Source organism: Rhinolophus sinicus, chromosome 16 (genome assembly GCF_057876585.1).
Source record: "Rhinolophus sinicus isolate RSI-liver-muscle chromosome 16, RSI-T2T, whole genome shotgun sequence".
NCBI classification, from domain to species: Eukaryota; Metazoa; Chordata; class Mammalia; order Chiroptera; family Rhinolophidae; genus Rhinolophus; species Rhinolophus sinicus.
Window position 1 is genome coordinate 65066897 of NC_142516.1, and position 24511 is coordinate 65091407.

The following is a 24511-nucleotide window of genomic DNA, read 5'->3' on the forward strand; positions in this document are numbered from 1 at the left end:
ATTTTATATCTAAAGGTTTTTATTTTAAAAAAATTATTATGTTCATTGCATAATATTTGGCAGTATAGAGTGAAAGGAGCTGAAAAAACTACCACTGATGGTCCTCCCACCCCGAAGCAACTGCTTCTAATATTTGGTCATGTTTCTTTTCAAGCGTATGTGCTTTCTTTGCATAGTTGGTATTCTTAGTGTATATACACCTTCATAGCCTGGTCTTTTTACTTAGCATACTTGTTTTCATCCTTGTAAAATATAGGTGAGTGTAACACCTACAACATAAAGAAGTTTTAGTAATACATGCTTTTAAAAGCAAACATAAATCTCTGAACAAAAGAAACTTTCTTTTGCGTGTATGAATATTCATATTCAAAAAAAAGAAGTCATCTGAGACTTAAGTTGTTATAACTTGGGAGAAAAATCTATAATTTAAATTAGCTTTAAAATATTTATTATGAATGATAAAATAGTAATAAAACATTATTTAAAGACAGGAACAAAGTAATACTCCTATTTTTAGAGGTATTTTAATCTTAAGAAACTATCACCTCTTTTTACTTTTCGGATTTCCTTTTTCCATTTTTTTGAAAATTCCTTTGAGACTAATCTAACTCGTTATTACCTGAGACAAGTACTAGTATCCTCTTCTGTCATCATTGATTGATTGATTGATTGATTGATTGATTCATTCATTCATTCATCCATCCATCCATCCATCCATCCATCCATCCATTCATTCATTCAGCAGCACTTGTTGAGCACCTGTGTGTCCTAGGTTTGGTATACTATACAGGTGATATTACCTCTTGTTGTAGAACTTTTCGTTATCAGACAAGCCACCACCTCATAAAAGATTTGTGATTTTCTGTGAGTGGCCTTTTACTGAATGGAGTTTGGATCTTGCCCTGTCACTGAACTGTTCCATTTTCATCCATAGGTCATCAGTGTGTCTGGGGTGATTGGCCTTCAGTCCAATGCAGTCTGGCTTCTAGGACATCTTCATCTATCTACTCTGTCCTCAAATCAAAGGAGAACCTCTGGTAAGATTAGAGCCATAGGACATTGTTAAGAGTATTAATCTTCACAGCAGCCCTAAGTGATGGGTCTCACCATCCCTAATTATACCTCAGAGGAAATGGGCTGTGGAAAGTCTTCCTGACCTAACATGGTCGTGTGGCAGTCAGTGGTGGACATGAAGTTTGAACTCATATCTATCGGCCTCCAAAGCCCATGCTCTTTTCACTCTTCCTCCCTGCCTCTCTTAGAGAACAGTTGAGACATTGAGTCTAACCCCATATTTTACAGATGAAGAACTTGACGATCAGAATGATTACATAACTTACATACAGAGTTGGTTTAGTGACAAATCCAGAAAAAAAGAAACCATGTCCTGGAAGCTTGGACCCGAGTTCTTTTTATTTTGCTAGACGGAATCAATAGCTTGTATACTACTCGTAGTTCATTAGAAGTCTCTTCATATATGGCTGGAGTTCTTCTGGCTCCTGCTTTGGACGAAATAATAGGGTAAATACATTATAGTTGTGCATCTCCTGGTCCTTGGAACTGAAATCCTAGATCTCGATATAATAAAGCTTTTTCTGTTGGCAACTTTTTAATAAAAGCAATAAGAAATAATTGCAGTTCCCACATGCTTGTGTTTGTATGTGGAGATTTTTCTGGGGAGGCATCACTGTAATGTACTGGACCTATACCTGCTCCTTTCTGTTTATAGAATTTTGACCCACTGGCTCTCTCGGACCCAGACCGGAGGGAGAAGTCTAGATACCAAAGATTCCTTGTTAAAACCTAATTTCACATGTCCCCCTACAGGTAGTCTATGGGCAGCATCACGATGAACACGGGCCCCTGTGATGACTGCCTCCCTCACTTCCAATCAGTCCTTAGCTGCAGAACTAGGATGTTATTCCACAACATCCCAGCATAACGAACTTTAGACAGCTGGACGCTGTCATATTGAAATGAGAGGGGAAAAAAAAGCTTAGTTACTATTGGAAACCCTCTGTAATACTATTAGGTTGGTGCAAAAGTAATGGCGGTTTAAAAGGTTAAAAATAATTGCAAAAACCGCCATTACTTTTGCACCAACCTAATAGTTTTGAAGGTCAGCACTCTCCTAGTATCCTGGTGAAGTAACATGTTTATGTCAGGCTTTTGCTTTGTCACATAGGCTTTTTGATTGTTGTGTTATGGGTTACATATACGCAAGTCAGGTCATAGAGAATCATCCTACACCTGGGTTTTTCAGAACAAAATGATTATATGTCTGGAAAAGTACAGCTATTGTTTCTGATGGGATTTTCCTATTGAGCCTTTTATTGCAGTAAAACCACCTCATGAAACAATTATGCGGGACTGGGAGGAAAAGAATCTAGGAAACTCCCAGTACTCAACTAGCATAAATGTCACTGCTTCACTGTTCCAGGTCAGCTAAATCTGATTATTTGTACATGTTGGTCACTCAGGGGACTCTGCCGTATGAAGTAAGAGACAGGCTGCTATGAATACTGATTGTTGTGTTTCCATGGTTCAGATATATCTGACTCAAGATGTTCTGAAGAAGCTCCTAGAATGGTGTTTTCAGCCTGAAAGCCGAGCAGAGTCCTGGCTGCTACTAAGGAGGTGACAGCATTGGGGCTCATTGATGCTACAATGTGGAAAGGATTTTTTTTGAACCACTTCAGTAAAATTTTCGTCCTTTGGTTTTTCAGCCTCTAGTAGGTTACCACCATTTTGGGTTGCTTGCACAGCCTAAGCGATTACTTCAGGGCACTTAATCTAATAGAATCAGTTGCGGCCACAGAATACTGTGCTGAGATTAATGGCATAAATATCTCCGCTTTTGTCTCTAGGTTGATGTGGCAACATGAGATCATTATCTTGCCTTCATTAGTCCTGCCAAGTTCACTGGTTAATCGGATCATTTTCTGTCTCCACAGTTCCCCCTGACTATAGCTATTTGCCTGAAAGCAGTTTTATTAGAGCAGCCATTGACTTCTTCATTACAGGAGGAAAAAAAGGCAAGTAAACATATTTCTTGAATTTTATTATTCCTTCTACAAGTTAAGAGAATTTGTGTGCCTTCAGCTTGCTTCTGTAGAATTAAACAATACAAATCTGAAAGGGTGAATATTTTCTTCTGCTAGACCTTCTTTGCAATAGAGATGACCAGGAAGCCAACTTCAGTAAACGTACACACTGTGTAGTCTCATGGAATCACTGTATCTGACCTTGGGGCCGGGGGCAGCCCCTGTGAAGACCTTAATCTTCCGTTTGGTTATTTCAAAAGTGTAAGCGCACATTACTTTTCTTGTTAATTTCAAGTGAGTGTGACGGAAAAAGAGAAAACAACCTGAGTACAGTTTGTATTTCAGGACCTGACCTGGGCGTAGGTCTTCTCCCTAAGCCTTATATGATCACTATGTTGTTGGAATCACTGGCTCCAGGTCTTAGTTTTAGCTTATGTTCTGTTTCTCTACAAACATTTGTCCCTTTGTGATTCTGTGTTGCTGTGACCCACATTAGAGCACAAGCAACCTGAAGACAGAGATTGGGTGCCTTTCGTTTTTACTAGAGCCAGAAGAATGCCCTATCAGTTATTAATCAAATATCCTTTAATGATACATATATACTGTGCAGTGCTGTGAGGAAAAAATGGATTAGAACTAAACATGTCACACAGCTCAGGAACCAGTTTCATTCATGTAATAAGCGTTCACTGATATTTGCTAGTTTCATTCTTCCTTGGGCTGGTTAGGTCAGTCTGGGCAAAACCAGTGCCTGTATTACAGGACCATACCAATATTAGCGGGGGGAAAATGTTTTTAAGCAAATTAAAATGAAAAAATCTGGAGGAAGGAAGTTTGATTAGTGAAGGTTGTGGAAGAATAAAATCTTACCATTGAAAGAGACATTAAAGGTCACATGGTCTAATTTCCCACTGGGTATAATAATCCCTGGAGCTTCCAGATTATAAATTACTCTCATTGCTTGGAGATGAATTCCTTTAGTTTCGGGAGTTCTAGAAATTGTGCTATTATCCTAGGATATTATACATCCTCAGTGCAAACTGATACAAGGTTATGTCATTGTTGTACATAATATATTTATCTATAAACATGTCATATATTAGTTATAACATGGAGTTAATTGTTTATAGTACCTTAAATTAAGTCTATTTAAAAAATATCATAATGTCTTCATTGTAAAAAATTGAATTCTTACTAAAGGAGCATCTAAAATTTCCATGGCCTGAATAATTCTAGGAATATATATATTTTTGCTCAAATTTTTTTTGGAGTTTGCTCACTGATATCTTATAGAATTTTTAAATGATGATAATGTGAGATAATTTCCATGATAAATAAAATAAAAATTCTTAATGTCAAATGAAAGATAAACTCTTTTCTAGTGAATAAAATGACATTTGGCTCCCCAGATCCATATTTCTTGGCAGAAATTTTCTCTGAATCCTGTGGGAAATTTTTAATTAAGTGTAACTTTTTTATGACTACACAGTTATGGCACGACAGGCAATATTCTGCTCGAAAACTGAAAAATCAGGTAGAACTGGCGTCAGTGACGTTATGTGCAATCTTGCTGAAAGCTATTTTAGAACAGAAGAATGAAGTATTAAAAACTGCCATATTACCAATCAGATGTTCAGTATTTTCAGGTTGTGGGAGAGGTCTGCCTTCTTGTCAGGTTTGCTGACTAGATTCGGAGGGAAATCTATTCAGCCTTACACATTACTAATGATGACCCCAGAGGAGTGGGGGCCGTGGGAGGCTGACCTCCGCCTCGAAAGCCCATTTACAAAAACAAAACCAGACCCTGCTCTATGGGGCTACATGGGATGGCCAAATGCGGAGGTGTGCATGCAAACGAGTGTTTTCTTCTTCAATATGCCCAGCTCATTTGAATTTTAATAACTCCCTTCTGAAGCAGCTTTTGAGTTGAAATGTCTGGATGTCACTCACCAGAGCCCAGGGGGGCTGCTGATAGGAAGGATGACAACTTTGGCGAGCTCTTTTGAGGAAGAAATGGCTTTAGAGAATAAAAATCACGCTTGGCATAGGCAGAAGAGAGCAGATTTTAGGGAGAGCATGGCTTCATTGCCTCTGCGTGCTATTTAATAACTCACAGGGGGAAGACAACTGATGAGTTATCCCTTAGCCACACTTAATGCCAGGAGAAGATTGGGCATCATGATCTCAACTTTAGCCAATCAAATTTGTGGTAGCGAATCTATTCGTCTGCTTTCTAATACTTAGGGCTTTTCTCACTTTAATATTCGTGTGATAGAATATATGAGATAATCATAGCATCCTACATGTTCATAGCAGGTCTACATTGTAAAACCATACCAAATCGATGAAATTCCTTCTAGCTTTTAAAGACTTCAATTAATAGCTTTGAATGTAACTATGTTTTGCTATACCCTGTAACATTCTCTGTTCCCTAATAGTCTTGGCCTTCTTCTAGCAGATGTGTTATTCCTTAACCTTTGTCATTATATATTCCTGTAGACATTGCTTGACTATGCTAGGCTTAAAATTGGCTCATAATCTAATTCCTCCTTCATGGAATTATTTTTCCCCTTGAGGGCCTTTAATATTTGACTCTTTTGCTTCTTTTCTGTTGATTTTTTTCTTATTTTCTGACTTCTGATCTTTTTTTTACCTCAACCTCATAACATATTCAGATTTCATGAAGATCTTATCTGCCTCTTTATGAAACATTTGAAATATATTAGAATTACTTAATAAAAGGAATCATTTCTTTTATATGTCAACATTAGGTATTTCTACGTAAGAATTTAAGATTATTTTTCTTACTCTGTTGCTGGGAAATGTGACTAATTTTTTAAGCTTGTATTTTTCTGTTAGGCTTTAAAGTTCACAGTAAGAAGTATTATCTGAGGAAAGTATATTTAAATCCTTGTAATAAAGTCATTCTGAACGGTATTTTTCTTGATATGAAGTCATTGGTCAGTGATCTGTGTATATAAGAATTGGGTTGTACATAAACTATAGATGGGTATTCTCTATTTTTTATAGACTTTTAATATGAGATATAATTGTTGACACCTCTAGCCAGAGGAGCAGAATTAGTGAATTCTCTGTGTAGAATAAAGAATATGAGAAAGCTGTCCTATTTTTCTCATGAAATTATGGAATCAGTTGCCAAGATTGTATTATTTTAAAGTATTTTAATTAGTGATAATTTATATATACAGTTCTTTTAAAAATAGTGTTCTAAATGGATACATGTGTACAGCATTAAGTTTTAAAATGGTATAAAGAAAAAAGAATCCCCTATAATCTCACCAACTAAGAGATAGCCACAATAGATACTCCAGTACATGTCCTTCTAGATGTGCGTGCGTTGTGTTGAGTCATAAAATTTATATGATTTTGTTGCCTGATTTTTAGAAATTGGACAAGTTTCCATGTAAATGGACATAAGTACCAGCCATCTCCTCCAAAAGGAGGTTCGGGGGGGAGGGGGGGAAGTATGAAAAGAATCCTTGCATCACTGTCTAGATATTTCTTAATATGTTTTTGGGGTGCTTGATTTCTATTTTTTGTTGTAAACAGCATGAAAATGTGTGAAACGAAAAAAACCACCAATTATCCCAAAACTCTGTAGCAACTACTATAGCTTTTATGCACTCACCATTTTTACGTATTTCCAAGTATACATATACTTTGTATTTTTTAACTTAATATTATGTTATAAACATTTACCTAATTTCCATATATCTCCATAATTATCATTTTTAAATGACTGTAGACTGTTCCATCAAGTTAATCATAATTAACTTAACCATTTCCCTATTGGTCATTTTTTATATTTCTATTACAGAGAACATCTTTATACATGTAGCTCCCTCCTGCATGTACCTTTCCTTAGGATAAATTCTCAGCAGTTTATTAATGGGCAAGAAGAGTGAGGATTTGGTGACTGTAGGATGGCATGGCCTCATTGCTCTTCAGAAGGATTGTACCGAATATTATTCCTTCAGCCATGTATGAATGTACAAAGCAGTAGACCATAGAGGTTCAGAGCATGGGGGTCAGACTGCCTGGGTCATGCCCCACTTCTACCACTTGCCGGCTTTGTAACTTCAGGCAAGCTGCTTAAGTCTCTAAGCCTCAATTGCTTCTGTAAAGTGGAGAAAATAATGGCTTCTTCTTTATAGAGTTTTTGTGAGGATTATGAGTTTATGAGTCACTTTATGTAACAGTGCTTAGAAAGCAAACTAAGAAATAAACCCTTTCTAGTTATCATATTACAAAGCAACCCAACATGTAGATGACTATATACAAGATGATTGACCTGACTATCCCATATACCTATATATAGGTATATGTATATTATATCCCATATATCCCATATAGTCAACATACAGATGACTACAGTGAAAGCCAGGCAGGTATAAAATGATGCATTTTGTTGCCAGAAGGAATGAACATTTTTTGTATGTATTTACCGTATTCAAAATGTTGTTTGTTTCTTTTAATTAAACTTTAGAAAGTTACTTTTTAAAAAATATACACCTTTTTTCTTTTACTTTTTATTTTGAAATAATTTCAAACTTACAAAACAGTGAAAACAGCCAGAGAACTCCGATATTCCTTTCACCCAGAGACCCTATTCACATTGCACTGACAGTCCAAATGGTGTCTTTAGCAGGAAAAATTTAATCCTGTCACGCTGTACTTACCGTGTTTCCCCGAAAATAAAACCTAGCTAGACCATCAGCTCTAACATGTTTTTGGAGCAAAAATTAATAGAAGACCTGGTCTTATTTTACTATAATATAAAACCGGCCTTATATAATATTATATAAGACCGGGTCTTATTTTACTATAAGACAGGGTCTTATATAATATAAGACCTGGTCTTACATTAATTTTTGCTCCAAAAGATGCATTAGAGCTGATTGTCCGGCTTGGTCTTATTTTCAGGGAAACACAGTATTTATCATATCTTTTTAGTCTCCTTCAATCTGGAACAGTTCCTCAGTTGTTCTTTGTCTTTCATGACTTTCACATGTTTTGAGATTAGAAGCGATGTATTTCGTGCAACATTCTTCTGTTTGGATTTGCCTGTTGCTCCTCACAGGATAGTCAGGTCAATCATCTTTGGCAGGAATATCAGGGACATAGAGCCCTGTTCTTCTCAGGGCATCCCATAAGTGGTACAGGTTGTTTGTCTCCCTACACCGGTGACCGGTGACATTAGTTTTGATCACTTGCATTAGGTGATATCTTCCAGGTTTCTCCACTAGTTTTCTCTACTAGTAATTTTCTCTTTTTCCTTTATCGTCAATCAATACTTTGTATGTATGGAGATATTTTGAGACTTTTATGAATATCCCATTGGTCATCCTACTTTCACCCATTAGTTTTAGTATTAATTAATGTTTTCTTGCTTGAATTAACTATTACTATGATGATGGCCAAAAGGTGATTGCTAAAATTCATAAAATTTATATATGTTTTAGTAGGCATTCTACTAAGGAAGAGTTGCTTCCTCTCTCCTTCCCTCTCTACCCCACCCTTTTTTCTTTCTTTCTTCGTATGATTCATTATTTTGATCCTCAGATTATTCCAGATTAGATCAGTAAGAGTCTCTTTAAGTTGACTCTTGTGTCCTTTTGATGTGACCCTATCACTCTTTGAGTACTTTTTTTCTTTGTGGCATAAGGTGTTCTGGGCTCATCTTGTATTATTATCCTTAGCCCTGTAATTGCCAGATAGATCAGGTTCCTTTGGGAGGAAGATAATATTTAGAAGCTAAGATCTGGCTACAAATTATCTCATTGCTACTGGGAAAATCACTGCTCCCAGGCCCTTTCAGGAAACAGAGTTAGGAAATTCTCTCTCTCCCTCTCTCCCTCTCCTCCCCACCCTCCTCCCAGTCTCTCTCATGTCTATATTTATTTCTACATCTAGCTATCTATATTGAAAACCACAAGTTCATACCAATATCTCCAATTCCAATTTAACACCACAGGGTTCATTTTACGTTTCCCTCTTCATATTTGCAAATTTCCTCTCTGACAGTAAGAAAACTGGCTCCCATTATTCTCAATATATTTGCTCATTTTCTGAGTCCCCCTAAATGTAATCCTCTCCTGTCCCCACTGGGTGACAGCCCTGCTAAAGCTGCCTTTTTCTCTCCGGTCCTGATCTCCACTGGGCAGCCTTGACAGCCTTCCTGGTGCTCAGGGGCCCAGGGGTGTTTTTGTTCTGATAACTCTGATTGTTGTTGAAGTTCTTGGTCTTAAGACAAAACATCCCACCAACTCTTAGTATCTGACTGACAGAGTCATCAACTGTTTTCAATGACTGTCATAATCGTAGAGCAGTTTCTGTCAAGGGGCTAAGTATCTCCTAGTCCCCACAAATATGCCATGCTGTAATTATCTCTACCTGTGTTTTTCTGAGGACTTTGGAAAATTCTTACCCATCGTTTCCATCTTGGTTATAACATTCTCTCCTCAGTGGCTGAAGAGAGAGGATTCCCCAATGGTCCCAGATTAGTTTAGCTTTCTTATATGATACTCTCCTATATGTTTTTCATAGTACTTGTGTGTGATTATTTGCTTAATTATTTATGGTTCTTTAATATCTGTCTTTCCCATTAGACTATAATTTCCTCAAGAGCAGGAAGAACATCTGTGTTTTATCCTAAATGCTTAGAGCAGAGTACTTGGCATGTAATGGTTTTCAAACATTTGTTGATCTACAGCCTTAAGCATGTACATATATGTGTGTGTGTGTGTGTGTGTGTGTGTGTGTGTGTGTGTGTGTGTGTATATGAATGGATAATTCTGAGCTAAGTCGCTTCTAAACAACGTTGAAGATGGAGAGTGAAGACATGCCACACATTACACAAGCGACTGCTGGTGATGGGAATATACATATCACTGGCTGGCAGCCTGCTTGTGAGCAGACTGTCACCATAGGGCTTAGACGTGTGCCTTGTGGCACTGAGAGCTGACCCTCTGTGTAGCCAAAGTATGTGTGATAATGGGTCCTGTTGTAATGCATTATGTTCGGATATGCCATTTACATCAGGGTTCTTTGAGGCTGTCAGCTGGATGAGAGCTTTAATGCAACGTTGTATCTAGATTTTAAAACATCTGGATCCTTTTAACAAGTGCTGTTAAGTCTTCTCAGTTCCATACCCATTGTCTATAAAGCATGTCAGTATTTCCTTTTTATCTAAGGTACTTGTTTGAAAGACAAAGCACTGTGATGAGGGAGCTGACCATCCCTGTGGCTGAGATTTGGGTTCTTGTGTTCAGATCTCTGGGGAAGGAACCCTGTGATGCCATTCTCCGCAGGCTTTGGGACTCCCTCTCTTCCCATACATACCCCCAAATTCATGGAACTGCCAAGCATTTACTTCATTCCAGTTAGTGTCAGAATTAGTTCCCCACAAGTAGAGTGGAAAATTTTCTGTGATTCTGGTTATGTTATTCAGTACTGATTCTCTGCCCTTTAAAGGTGGAAGATTTATTGTGTCTTAGCACTTTCTTGATTTTCAACCCTATGCTCCATTTCACAAGTTCTTCTTGTTTCTGACTCTTGGTTATATATCAGATCAATTCTAAAGAGCATAGAAGCCACATCAATAGTGTACAATAAAATGCAGTTATTGGTGAAAGTTCTGTTGTCCTGTCAAGGGAGAGCTCGTTGTCTAAGCAATAAAACATTTGGAAAATGGTCATATTTCACACTGGATCCTGGTATTAGAGGGTAAGTTGAATGTCTTTCCTTATTCCCTAGATCCTCTGGAAACTGCAAAATTTCTATAGTGAATTCTGCAGAAGGACCTGGAATAAAATTTTATGTAATTTTGAAAACACTTGATCTAAAAAAAATAATAGAAATCTGTTTTTTAATTAATGACTTCCAATGTAGGATTGGATTCATGTCCTTAACAGGAGAGAATAGTAATTCTATGCACAGATATTTACCATACTATACTGTCTGCTAGTTCATCAGGCCATTTTTATGAATCGTGAACCAAAAGGACCTCCAAAACACAGCTTAATTTTGGTTTGTTTTGTTTATGAAATCAGACTCCAATGTGCAGCCAACATTGTATAGGGACAGTTGCCACATGTGTGTAATCAGTGTAGTTATGTGAATAGCCAACCAGTGAATTCCTGTCACTGTGTTTTTGTTTTCTCACACCTGATTTGACCTTGTCTGTCCTCTCACTAGAATATCAGCTCCATGAGCGTAGTGACTGACCTATTCTGTCTTTTTTTTTTTTAGGTGGAAAGTTCTTTTTTTTAATTAAAGTTTTTATTGGGGTGACAATTGTTAGTAAAGTTACATAGGTTTCAGGTGTACAATTCTGTATGTAATACATCATCTATATATCACATTGTGTTTTCACCACCCAGAGTCATGGATGGATTTTGAGAGTATGATGCTAAGCAAAATAAGTCAGACAGCAAAAGCAGAGAACCATATGATTTCACTGATATGTGGTATATAAACCAAAAACAACAAAAGAACAAGACAAACAAATGAGAAACAAAAACTCATAGACACAGACAATAGTTTAGTGGTTACCAGTGCGTAAGGGGGGAGGAGGGTGGAAGATGAGGGTAAGGGGGATCAAATATATGATGATGGAAGGAGACCTATTCTGTCTTGTTCAACACCGACGCCACTGTTTAGAACAGTGCCTGGTACCTAACAGCTACTCAATTGATGGTTGAATGAATGAATGAAATGTGTTTATGAAGATATTTACTTTTTTTCTCAGCAATTCTTCTCCTTGTACTAGCAGTCGTTGACTCCCTGATAATATTTTCTGCACTCGTAGTAGTACATCTCAAGATAGACTAGCTTCAGTTACTGATAGCACAGCATAGACAAATGGCAAGTGTGTTGAGCTTTTAACATTTTCAAAAAGCAAAGTGTTGCGGGGGAGAGAAACGTCACTGGAAGGCACACAGCTAGTTTTACCTTCCCAAGTTGGCTGGGGCAAAGGTAAGGAGGTAGCGTCATTGGTGGCTAGCCTAAGAAAACATGCTCCAGTTGGAAATATGAGTCTAAAACGTCAGAGAAAGGCCTGGGTTAGAAGTATGGATTTACTAGTTATCAGCATATTCAAGTAGTACCTGAAACTGTGGGAGTGAATGAGCTCAGGCAGCAAGACTCAGCTGAGGAACAATAAGGAAGTTTAGGGAAGTATTTATTTCAAGAGTGAGGCCAGTTTTAGATGGAAAAGTCTGGAAAGAAAGATTGAAAAAATATGTCCTTGAATTTGGCATTTAGGTAGCAATTAGAAATCTTAGCAAGTGCAGTTCAAGTGGAATAGTGGAGACAATAACTAGATAGCAATTATGTTCGGGTGCTTTTTATTACAGAAAACAGTAACTCACTTCAACTGACTCAAAAGTAAAGATTTTTATTGCAAGGATTCCTAGCTTTCCCAGAAAGCTAAGGGCAGAAACTCTACCCCCAGCCCTCAAGAGTACCAGGAGCAAAGATACCACGCAACCAAGATGTTCTCTGTCTTTCCCTCTATCTTTCAGGGCCTGTGTAGAACCAGTTTCTGTCATGGATTCTGCTTCTCTCTCCAGTGACTGCTTCATCCCTTTCTAAGCCTCTTGTGCTTCTTTGTTTGTATGTAGTAAAATACACATAATGTAAAGTTGACCATTTTATCCACTTTAAAGTGTACAATTCAGTGGCATTTACTACATTTACTACATTCACAGTGTGGCGCAACCATCACTATTTAGTTTCATAACATTTTCATCACCCCAAAAGAAAGAAATCCTTGCACCCATTGATGAGCATTTGCTCCCCATCCCCTATTTCTCTCTGCCCCTAGCAACTAATAATCTGCTTTCTATTTCTACGGATTCGCCTGTTCTATATATTTAATTTAAGTGGAATCATACACTGTATGGCCTTTTGTGAATACCTTCTTTCACTTAGCATAATATTTTCAAGGTTCATCCATATTGTAGCATGTATCAGTATTTCATTCCTTTTTCTGGCCAAATAATATTCCATTGTATTCCATTTTATTTATCCATTCGTCGGTTGATAGTCAGTTGATGGACATTTAGGTTGTTTCTACTTTTTTCACTATTATGAGTGGTCCTGCTATGAAGATTTGTGTACCAGTTTTTGTTTGAACTCTTGTTTTCAGTTCTTTGGGGTTTATATCTAGGAATGGTGGAATTACTGGATAATATATAAATTCTGTGTCATTTTTGAGGAGCTGCCAAACTATTTTTCCACACTGGTTGTGCCATTTTTTATTCCTACCAGCAACAGATGAGGGCTCCAGTTTCTCCACATCCTTGTAGAGAACAAGCCAACACTTATTTTTTCTATTATTATTATTATTATTATTATTGCCATCCCATTGAGTGTGAAGTGATATTATTTGGTATTGATATTCATTTTCCTAATGATCAGTGATGTTGACCATCTTTTCAAATACTTATTAGCCATTTGTAGTATATCGTCTTTGGAGAATCACTTATTCAAGTCCTTTGATTATTTTTAAAAATTAGACTTTCTATTGTTGAGTTGTAAGACTTCTTTGTATATTCTGGACCCTTATCAGTTATACAATTTGCAAATATTTTCTTGCATTCTATAGGTTGTCTTTTCACTTTTTTGGTAATATCCTTTCATGCACAAGTTTTTAGCTTTGACAAAGTCCAGTTTACCTATTTTTCCTTTTGCTGCTTATGTTTTTGGTGTCCTATCTAAAAAGTCCATTGCCAAATCAAAGATCATGAAGATTTACTCCTATGTTTTCTTCAAAGAGTTTTATGGTTTAATTATTGTATTTAGGTTATTGATCCATTTTAAGTTAATTTTTGTAAATGGTATTAGGTAGGGATCCAACTTTGTTTATGCATATGTCTTACTGTTCCAGCACCATTTATTCAGATGGTTCTTTACCCCATTGGATAGTCTAAGCACCTTTGTCAAAGGTTAATTGACCATAAAGTATGGGTTTACTTCTGGCCTCTCAATTCTAGTCCTTTTGTTTATATATCTGTCCTTACATTTGCTGTATCACACTGTTTTGATTACTGTAGCTCTGTAGTAAATTTTGAAATTGGTATGTGTGAGTCCTTCATACTTTTCTTTTTCAAGACTGTTTTCGCTATTTGGGGCTCCTTGCAATTCTATATAAATTTGAGAATAAGCCTTTCCATTTCTGAGGGGAATGAAAAATAAAAAAGGCTGTTGGAATTTTGATAGGGATTGTGTTGAATCTGTAGATAGCTTTGGGTAGTATTGTCATCTTAACAATATTTCCAATCCATAAACACAAGATGTCTTTCCATTTATTTGCATGTTCTTTAATTTCTTTCAGCAATATTTTGTACTTTTCACTGTACGTGTCTTTCACCTTGATTAAATTTATTTTTTTATTAAAATTTATTGGGGTGAGAATGGTTAGTAAAATTACATAGGTTTCAGGTGTACAATTCTGTAATGCATCATCTATATATCACATTGTGTGCTCACCACCCAGAGTCAGTTCTCCTTCCATCACCATATATTTGACCCCGTTTACTCTCATGTACCACCCTCCTCCCCTCCTACCCTCTGGGAAACACTGCACTATTGTCTGTGTCTATGAGTACTATTGCAAGTGGCATTGTCTCATAATTTTCTTTTCAGATTATTCATTGCTCGGATATAGAAATACAATTTTTGTATGTTGATCTTATACCCTGCAACTTTACTGATTCTGGTTTTCTATATATAGGTTCATGTCATCTGCTAATGAGATAGTTTTACTTCTTCCTGTCCAATCTAGATTTTTTTTTTTTTTTCCTTGCCTAATGGCTCTGGCGAGAACATCCAATACAAAGTGGTGAAAGTGGCCTTCCTCGTCTTGTTCCTGATTGTAGAGGGAAAGCTTTCAGTCTTTCACCATTGAGTATGATGTTCACTGTGGGTGTTTCACAAGTGTCCTTTATCGTGTTAAGATAATTCCATTCTATTTATAATTTTCTGAGTACTTTTTTTTATCATAAAAAGGTATTGGATTTTATCAAAAGCTTTCTGTATAAATTGAGATGATCATGTTCTCCTTTCATTCTATTAATGTGGTATATTTCATTGATTGATTTTCTTATATTGAATGACACTTGCACTCCTAGAGTAAATCCTGCATGCTCATCATGTATAATCCTTTTAGTATGCCATTGGATTCATTTTACTAGTATTTTGTTGAAAGTTTTCACATCTATACTCATAACCAATATTGGTCTGTAGTTTTATTGTGTTTATTGTGGTGTCTTTGTCTGGCTTTGGTATCACGATAATGCTAGTCTCACAGAATGAGTTAAGAAGTATTCCTTCCTCTTCTCTCTCTCTCTCTCTCTTTTTTTTTTTTTTTTTTTTGGAAGAAATTCAGAAGGATTGGTGTCAATTCTTCTTTAAGTGTTTGGTAGAATTTACCAGTGAAACCATCTGGTCTTGGGCTTTTCTTGGTTGGGAGGTTTTTGATTTCTGATTCAATCTCTTGATTTGTTATAGGTCTGTTTATACTTTCTATTTATTCTTGAGTCAGTTTAGGTGATTTGTGTGCTTCTAGGAGTTTGCTCATTTTATCTCAATTATCTAACTAGTTGGCATACAATATTTCCTAGTTTTCTTTTATAGTCCTTTTTATTTCTGTAAGGTCAGTAGAAATAACCTCCATTTTCCTTTCATTTCAGTTAATTGCATCTTCCTTCCCAATCAATATACCTTTTATTTCCTTTTCTTGTCCTATTTTATAAGCTAAAACTTCCATTATAATATTGAAAAGGAGTAGTGAGTGGAGACATCCTTGCCTTGTTCCTGATCTTAGTGAGAAAGCTTCTAATTTCTTACCATTAAGTGTGATGTTAGCTGTTGTTTTATTTTGTAGGTGTTCTTTATCAAGTTGAGGAAGTTCCTCTCTATTTCTAGTTTACTGAAAGTTTTTCTTTTTTTAATCATGAATGGGTGTTGGACTTTGTTAAATGCTTTTTCTGTATCTGTTGACATGTTCATGTGATTTTTTTTTCTTTAGCCTACTGATGTGATGGATTGCATTAATTGATTTTTAGATGTTGAACCAGCCTTGCATACCTGGGATAAATGCCACTTGATCATGGTGTGTAATTCTTTTTACACATTATTGGATTTAGTATGCTAATTATGTTGAGGATTTTTGTGTCTGTTCCTGAGAGATACTGGTTTATAGTTTTCTTGTTATATCTTTGTCTGGTTTTTGGTATTAGGGTAATGCTGACCTTGTAGAATGAGCTAGGAAATATTCCCTTTGCTTATGTCTTCTGAAAGAGATTATGGAAAATTGGTACAATTTCTTCCTGAAATATTTGGGAGAATTTCCCAGTGAACCCATCTGGGTATACTGCTTTCTGTTTTAGAGGGTTATTAATTATTGACTCAATTTTTAAATCAATATAGGACAATACAGATTATCTGTTTCTTCTTGTGTGAGCTTTGACAGACTGTATCTTTCAAAGAATTGGCCTATTTCATTTAGGTTATCAAATTTGTGGGCGCGTAAGAGTTATCCACACAGAGCCTTCAGCATTTCATCAATTACAGTTTAGGTTTTCCTCCCCAGCACTGGTTCCTGCAGTGTTTTCTGCTCATCAGTCTCTGCTCTGGTAAGCTATGACTCCCTGTACTGACATACCTTGGAGATATTGTGGGTTCAGTTCCAGACCATCACAGTAAAGCAAATATTGCAGGAAAGCAAGTCACATGAATTTTTTGGTTTCCCAGTGCATATGAAAGTTATGTTTACACTATGCTGTAGTCCCTGAAGTGTGTGATAGCATTATTAAAAAAAAAAAAAAAAAAAAAAAAGTACATACCCTAATTAAAAAGAACTTTATTTCTTTAAAAATGCTAACTATCATCGAAACCTTCAGCAAGTCGTAATCTTTTTCCCAGTGAAGGGTCCTGCCTCGGTGTTGATGAAAGCACACTATCTGTAAAGTTCCATAAAGCAGAGCACAGTAAAATGAGGTATACCTGTATTCGTCTGTCTGCTTTTCCAATCTCGGGGCAGCAGTTTGCCCTGTGTCCTTCCCTCTCTTAGGGATCCAAGAAGAGTTGACTTTTCAGTCTGTTCAGCTGTTTAATGGTTGTCAGGACAGAGTGGCGACTTTTAAGTTCCTTACATGCAGAACTGGAAGCCAAAAGTCCCTCCTTTTTTTTTTTTAATTACGAAAAGCATATAACATAAAATTCAACATCTTGGCCATTTTTTAATAGACATTTCAGTAGTGTTAAGTATATCTACATTGTTGTATACCCACATGGTTGTGAAACCAATCTCCAGAAATTTTTCGTCTTGCAAAACTGAAACTCTAGACCCATTAAACAATGCCTACCTTTTCTCCCTTTCCCTGACCCCTGGTAATCACCATCTTTCTGTTTCTATTAACGTGATTACTTTACCTGATAGAAGTGGAATCATACAGAATGTATCTTGTTGTCACTGGCTTATTTCACTTAGTGCAGTGTCCTCAAGGTTTACCCATGTGGCATATGACAGGATTTCTTTTCTTTTTAAGGTTAAATGCTATTTCATTTTGTGTCTATATCAATTTTGTTTATTCATTCACCTGTCGATGAATATTTGGGTTGTTTCTATTCTTTGCTATTGTAAATAGTACTGCTGTGCACATGGGTGAACAAATACCTCTTCAAGACTTTGCTTGTAATTATTTTGGATATATACCCAAAGTGGGATTACTGGATCATATAGTAGTTCTATTTTTAATTTTTTGAATAACCATCATACTGTTTTCCATAGCAGTTCCACCATTTTACAATACCACCAACAGTACAAAAGGGTTCCAATTTCTCCACATCTTTGCCAACACTTGTTATTTATTTTCATTTTCTGTCTTTTTTTTTATAGTAGCCATTCTAGTGGCTGTGAGGTGATATCTCATTGTCATTTTCATTTGCATTTCTCTGATAATTAGTGATGTTGAACATGTTTTCATACCCTGGTTGGCTATTTGTATCATCTTTAGAGAAATGTTTAAGTTCTTTGCCCGTTTTTATGTGTTTCTCCTTTTCCCTAGACTTCTCCTTTCTTTGATTGTTTTTACTTTTGTTGACTCTGCCTTCACTTTGGCCCTGTTTTTCAACCTTTATTAATTCTCCTACTTTTCCTGCTGTTTCTGTTTCTGCTTCTTTTTCCTGGGCTCCTCCTTTCTGTAGCTGTTTTCCCGTTTGCCGACTCTCCCTACTTCTGCTGTCTCTTTCTTCAGTAGCTGCTGATTCTGTGGGTTTTTCAGCCCCTGCTTCTCCTTTTGCTGTGCTTGTTCTTTCTGTGGCTGATTTTCCTTTTGCTGACTCTGTCCCTGCTTCTGCTTTTCCCTTTTTCAGTGTCTGCAGATTCTGCAGCCTTTTCTACTGATTCCTACCTTGCTTTTCCTTTTCCTGCTAATGCTTTTTCTTTTATTGATTCTGCTTCTCTTTCTCTGATGCTGATTTCCTTTCTGCTGCTTAAGTCACTCCTGCTACTTTTGCTCTCCTTCTTGGTCTTCTACTTTTATATCCGTCATTTCTGACCTCCTTGTAACTTTACCTTTACATGACCCTTAATGGCTACTCCAGCCTTGACTTAATGGTACTTTAATGGCTGCACTCAGAACTGCTCCACTTCTCATTATGTTCTGTTTCAAATTACCCATCCCACCTGAATAAAAAGAATAGAATATTAAAGTTATGGTATACTGTGTCACAGATAGCTGGTTAACCTATGGATTAGCTGTTACCTTACATGATCACCTCTGGGGCTATCAGCCAGCCATGGCACAGGCTGAGGAATAGAATGGTGAGTCACATGGTACAGAACATGCCCATTTTGGGCTATGAGGACTGAAGGTAATCCATAATCCTTAGGAGAGAATGGACCCAAGTAGGCAGTAACTGTCACTCTTGTGGAAGTGGATTGAAGAGTCAGCGAGCGGTGAGGCAATAATAATGTAGAGAAAGTTATTCTTTTTAGAAAGCAGGGTGAAAAGAAATGAGGAAACGTATGGAAGATAGCTAAGTAGCTATGTGGAGTATTCCGGTCCAGATAAGAGGGGAAGACTGGAGACAAGCAAGAGAGAGAAAAATAGAGAGAACAGGGTTTCGTAGGAAATTGGCTTGAGGTTTAAGAGCACAGGATTGAAGGATGGACAAGAGTGGAAGATGTGATACCAAATCCTTTGAAACTGGAAGAACCAGAAGGGAAAGTTGGCCTTTTCCATTTTCATGATGGTATCAAGATGTTTTATTATTTTTTTCCTTTCTGTTGCAGGTCCTGAGTCTGTGCCTCCTTCCCTTCTCAAGGTCGTGATGAAACCCATAGCAACTGTTGGCAAAAGCTACCAGTACCCTCCTGTGAACTGGGCTGCACTTCTCTCTCCACTTATGAGGCTAAACTTTGGTGAATATCAAGAGTCTTTAGGTCTTCAGACTCTGCTTTTAGCGGGTGACCTGGGTAGAAAAATAGAGTGTGTGTCACAATTGGTAGTGATTGGATAGACTTTTGGGATTTTGATGTTTGACTTCTTGGATGGGACTGCTGGGTTACTTCCACTGGTCCTTTACAAATAGCCGAGGGTAAGAAGGAGGAGGGCTGAAGACACAGACCAGGTGGCACTCATCAAGACGATATTTGACTGATTTGCATGTTGCTCAGCATCTGTGGCAGGCCCCAGAAAGCCAGGTCTGATGGTTATCAAACTGCATTTCCAGAGCCCTGTGTTTCAAGAAAGTAGCCAAAGGGGTGTTGTAACCGTTTTCTATTGCTACTGTAACAAATTACCACAGACACAGTGGCTTGAAGCAGCAGTTTATTTTCTTATAATTCTGGAGGTCACAAGTCCAACATAGTCTTCACTGCGCTGACATCAACGTACCAGCAGAGCAGTGTTATTTCCTAGATGCTTTAAGGGAGTGCCATGGTCTGAATGTTTGTGTCCCCCCACGATTATATGTGGAACCTTCTGTGTGATGGCATTAGGAGGTGGGGCCTTTGGGAGGTGATTGGTCATGAGGGTGGAGCCTATGTAGTTCCCTTAGAAAAGAGGTCCCACAGAACTTCCTTGTCCCTTCTGCCATGTGAGGACACGGGGAGAAGTTGGCAGGCTACATCCCAGAAAAGGGCTCTCACCAGGACCTGACCCGGCTGGCACCCTGCTCTTGGACTTCCATCCTCCAGAACTGTGAGAAATAAGTTTCTGTTGTTTATAAGCCACCCAGCCTGTGGTATTTTATTATAGCAGCCCAAAGAGACTAAGAAAGGGAGAATCCATTTTCTTCCCTTTTGCAGCTTCTAGAGGCTGCCCACAGTCCTTGATTTGTGGCCTCCTTTCTCCATCTTCAAAGGAAACGACAGACGGCTGAGGACTCATTTTTCTGGTTCTCTGCCACTGGGAAAGGTTATCCACGTTGAAGGATTCCTGTGATTAATGAATCCAGGATAATCTCCCCATTTTAAGGTCCTTTGCCTTAGCCACATCTGCAAAGTGCCTTTGCTGTGCAAGGTAATATGTTCACAGATTCCAGAGATTAGGATGTGGACGTCTTTGGGGACCATTATTCTGTCTACCACAGATACGAGGTGGTGCGAGGCAGAGGGAATGCATGCCTTCACACACTAATTCCCCCACAGCCCCCTCTTTTATGGAATTAGCAAATTTAATTTCATGTACGTGCCTCCACCTCCAAAAATAAGAGAGGGAGGGAGAATAATTTTAACAATGCTATAATTGTGGTGTTTGTGTATTTGCCATGCGTGCTCTATTTTTACAGTAGGGTGCTTATTTACATATGCTATACAGAAAGATTTATATAGTATAATTTATGTGCAGTTTAAGGGATAATCAAAGGTAATTTTGACTCTACACAATTTTTCACTTAAATGCTTTCATTTTAACCTTATCCCTGTATAAGATACAGTGTTACTATACCGTGTTTTCAGAGATTCATTTGAAAATATGTCCTCCTGCCCCCCATACCCCTGCCCCCCTTTGCGTGCTGTATTGAAAATGTTTTTGTTTTGGCAAAACTCCTTAGAAGACAGAAGAAAGATCTGGTTGGGAAGATATGTCTGCTTATGGGGATCAGACTGTTAAATATACTCGATCACTAGAGAATGTGCCCACATCTTTGAGTCCTTCCAGACCTAGACAGATTTCTCTATGTGCTGAATACAAGGTTAAGAGGAGGGGAAAAACAGAAAGAAAGACATTTTTAGCTAAAATTATTTTAAAATTATGATAGTATTTGAGTGTTTAGTTTTCTCTGGATTTCATAAGAGAAATTTCCCTCGCTAGGTCAAGGCCCTTGCCAATTCTAAGACCTAGGACACTGATGCCAGTGGATACATTCTTTGGCCTTGTAACTGAAAGACCTCTTGAAATACCTTTGGGTTTACTAAAGTTCTATTACCTGTAGAAGTCACATAAGCAGATGCTTTAATTTGAGACACTGAAAGCTGAAAATGAGTGAAAGAAGCAGCTGCATTAGATACTCTTTTCTTCTGTTTCAGGTGACGAGATACAACAGCTGTGCCTTGAAATCTTGGTGACCCAGGCACAGTCATCCCAGAATGCAGCTGCACTGTTGGGATTGTGGGTGACGCCACCACTGATCCATGGGCTGAGTGTATGTAGCAGCTAAGGTGTTGGGCAAGAGGAGGATACTTTTATTTGGGGGGGGAGGGAATTAACATTCATTTGGGGGGGTGTTCTCAAAGTCAAGAGTGGACAAGTGGGATTTTACAAAAGTCAAGAGTTTGACAGTAGTAGCTGGCCACCAGAGTGGAAAATTGTGTGATTCAGAACTCTGCCATAGCCATCACCATTCATGCTTTCAGATACCGTTTATTACAGAAAAGGGAAAATGATCAGAGATTTTAAAGTTCCTTTCTCAAGATCACACGGCTAGAAAGTTGTAGAGTTATTTGAAGCTAGGTTTATTTGTTTTATATAATATACCTAACTTTTCAGTAGGTATAAAGAGAAAGGCAAATCCACACATACTAGGTAAATGATCCCTCCTTTTCACAGAAAAGGCAGCAATTTGGTGAGTCTCGAAGGCTTGGTACGATCTGGTTAGGCATCAAGTCAGAGGCACCAGGGGCTGTAGGTGGAGAGAGGAGATATCTCTGCTAGCATGTTCAGCTTGAGCAAAGTGCTCAGGAAGAAACAATCTACCTGGTATTTTTGTTACAGAGAGAAGGGCCAGCACCCTTCACAGAATATAGGCTAAGCGTGAATAAGAAGAATGGGGCAAGATTATTGAAAGATGTGAAATAAGTAAAGATGTATAATTTTGAGTACATTTCAAGCTTGGACCAAAAAAAACACGTTCCGTGATTCCTGAGATATTTACCAATTGATTATACATTAAATGATCTCAGCTTTGTTATTCTTCTGTTCTAGGAGGCTTTAATTCTTTGAGCATACTGCAAAACCATCTTATTATTTCCTCAGACTTTTGGCTTCAGTCCATACTCTGCACTTTTTTCTTTTAAGCTTTCCTACATCTCCTAATATTTTTTAATTGAAGGTTGATGTCATTGAGATCTGCATCCTTTCTGTCAGTTATTATCACCTGTCGGCGGCCACTTAATGAGCACTTGCTATGTGCCTGCTACTTGTAAGCACTCAGTGACTACTTTCAGAGATCCGATTTAATCTCTTCAACCCTAACAGGCTGATTATTTTTTTACAGCTTTATTTAGTTATAATTTATATTCCATAAAATATTGCCACTTTAAGTGTCATTGGAGTTTTAGCACATTTATACATTTTCATCCATTACCAAGAATATTTTCATCACCCCAAAAAGTTCCATTATGCCTACTTGTGGTTGATTCCCTCTCCCAGTCTCAGACCCAGGCTACCACTGATCTGCTCTTTGTCTCCATAATTTTGTCTTTTTAAAAGAACTTCCATATACATTTAAATGCATCATATAACATTTAGAAATTCTTTAGAATGGGATCATACAATGTGGAATTTTTCGTGTCTGGCTTATTTCACTTCTGAGCAGTAGATTTTATTATTTCCATTTCACAGGTTGATAAACTGAGGCAAATGGAGAGTAAGCAAAGTTCTCATACCTAATAAATGGGAGAGAGTGTGGGTAACTCCAAAGCACATGTCTTAAACACTGCATTATGAACTCCTTCCTTGTGAGTCAGGTATAACTAGCAGCCTGTTGTGTTGACCTCAGAAAATTTTCTAGGTTTAGTTATCCTTCTACTTTTCTTTCAGATCTGTGCTGCCCTTTTGCATTTGTCCTTGATTAAGGACCCTTCACATTATCTTTGTTAATTAATAAATTTTGTGAATTCATTTTCTGAATTATATACCTTCTCCTTTAAAAAATGATCTGAAATGTCCTATTCTTTAAAGTAAGCTCTTCAGATAACTCATGCAACAACATTGATCTTTTTTGAAATTTGCTGATTTTTGTCAGATTTTACTTTTTTATACTACTTCTTTTAGACTTTCTGCTCCTTTAGTATCACGCTATATGTCTAACAATTTTTGAAGCCTGCTGTCTTAAAGCCTGTGACCCAGAGCTGTTACCAGCTGTGCTCCTGCCTAGCTCTCATCAACTCTAAGATGCCATGGTCAGTTTCACATGCTCAGCGGGGTTTTCTTTGGTCAGAAATGGTCTCAGCATGCCAGTTCCCCTTATGATCTCCCTGTGCTTCCTCAGAAGAAGAAATTAATAATATCAGATATTCTGTTGAGTTGATTTCCAGCAGATGAGCCTTTCATCTTCAGTTTTTCTTTCCAGAGAATGTGACTTTTTAAGACTGAATAGCAACTGTCGTGTACTTTTAGAAGTAGCATTTTATTCCCCTCGCTGAAAAGAATCAAGGTTTAAGCTGACTGGCTCACAGATGGATTGACAGGTCCCATATATACACATGAGTCACCCTGGATCAAAAGTTACTGCTGCAGCCAAAATGACAGGCACCCGTGGCCCACTGGACCACGAAGCTGTGGGGAACTGAGGGGAAAGGTAACCTGAACCCTTTATCTCTCAGTCTCAGTCTACACTCCAACACAGTGATGACCTAGCAGTTTTGAGCATTGCAAACCAGACTTGCCTGTTTACATCTGACCTCTTCTCTTTTGCTTCCAGATGAGTACCAAGAAGTGCCTCCTGGTCTCTGTGCCTCTGTGGATCAAACACGTCTCTGACGAACAGATCCTGGGTTTTGTTGAAAACTTAATGGTAGCAGTTTTCAAAGCAGCTCCCCCCGTTTCCGATCCTGAGTTATGCCTGAGTTCCTTGCAGGGTCTGAGCCAGGCCATGAAGCTGCCCAGCCCTGCCTACCACCTCTGGAGTCTGCTCTGCGGAGCTACTGGGAAAATTTTTGACCTTCTGCCAAATAAGATTCGGGTGAGGAACAAAAATATTTACATTCCTGA

At 37.8% G+C, this 24511-nt stretch overlaps 1 protein-coding gene across 2 annotated transcripts in view; it reads left to right on the plus strand.

Moving 5' to 3' along the window:
* Positions 1-24511, plus strand: part of FOCAD (focadhesin) — a 274355-nt gene that overhangs the window by 236389 nt on the left and 13455 nt on the right. For both annotated transcript variants that reach the window (XR_012495704.2, XM_019750360.3), the window contains 5 exons: positions 935-1037; positions 2955-3035; positions 19369-19497; positions 21607-21722; positions 24222-24482. Coding sequence is in view for 1 of the 2 variants with exons in the window: in XM_019750360.3 (XP_019605919.3) it covers positions 935-1037; positions 2955-3035; positions 19369-19497; positions 21607-21722; positions 24222-24482 (690 nt within the window). In the remaining variant the exon portion in view is untranslated. The remainder of the gene's footprint in view (positions 1-934; positions 1038-2954; positions 3036-19368; positions 19498-21606; positions 21723-24221; positions 24483-24511) is intronic.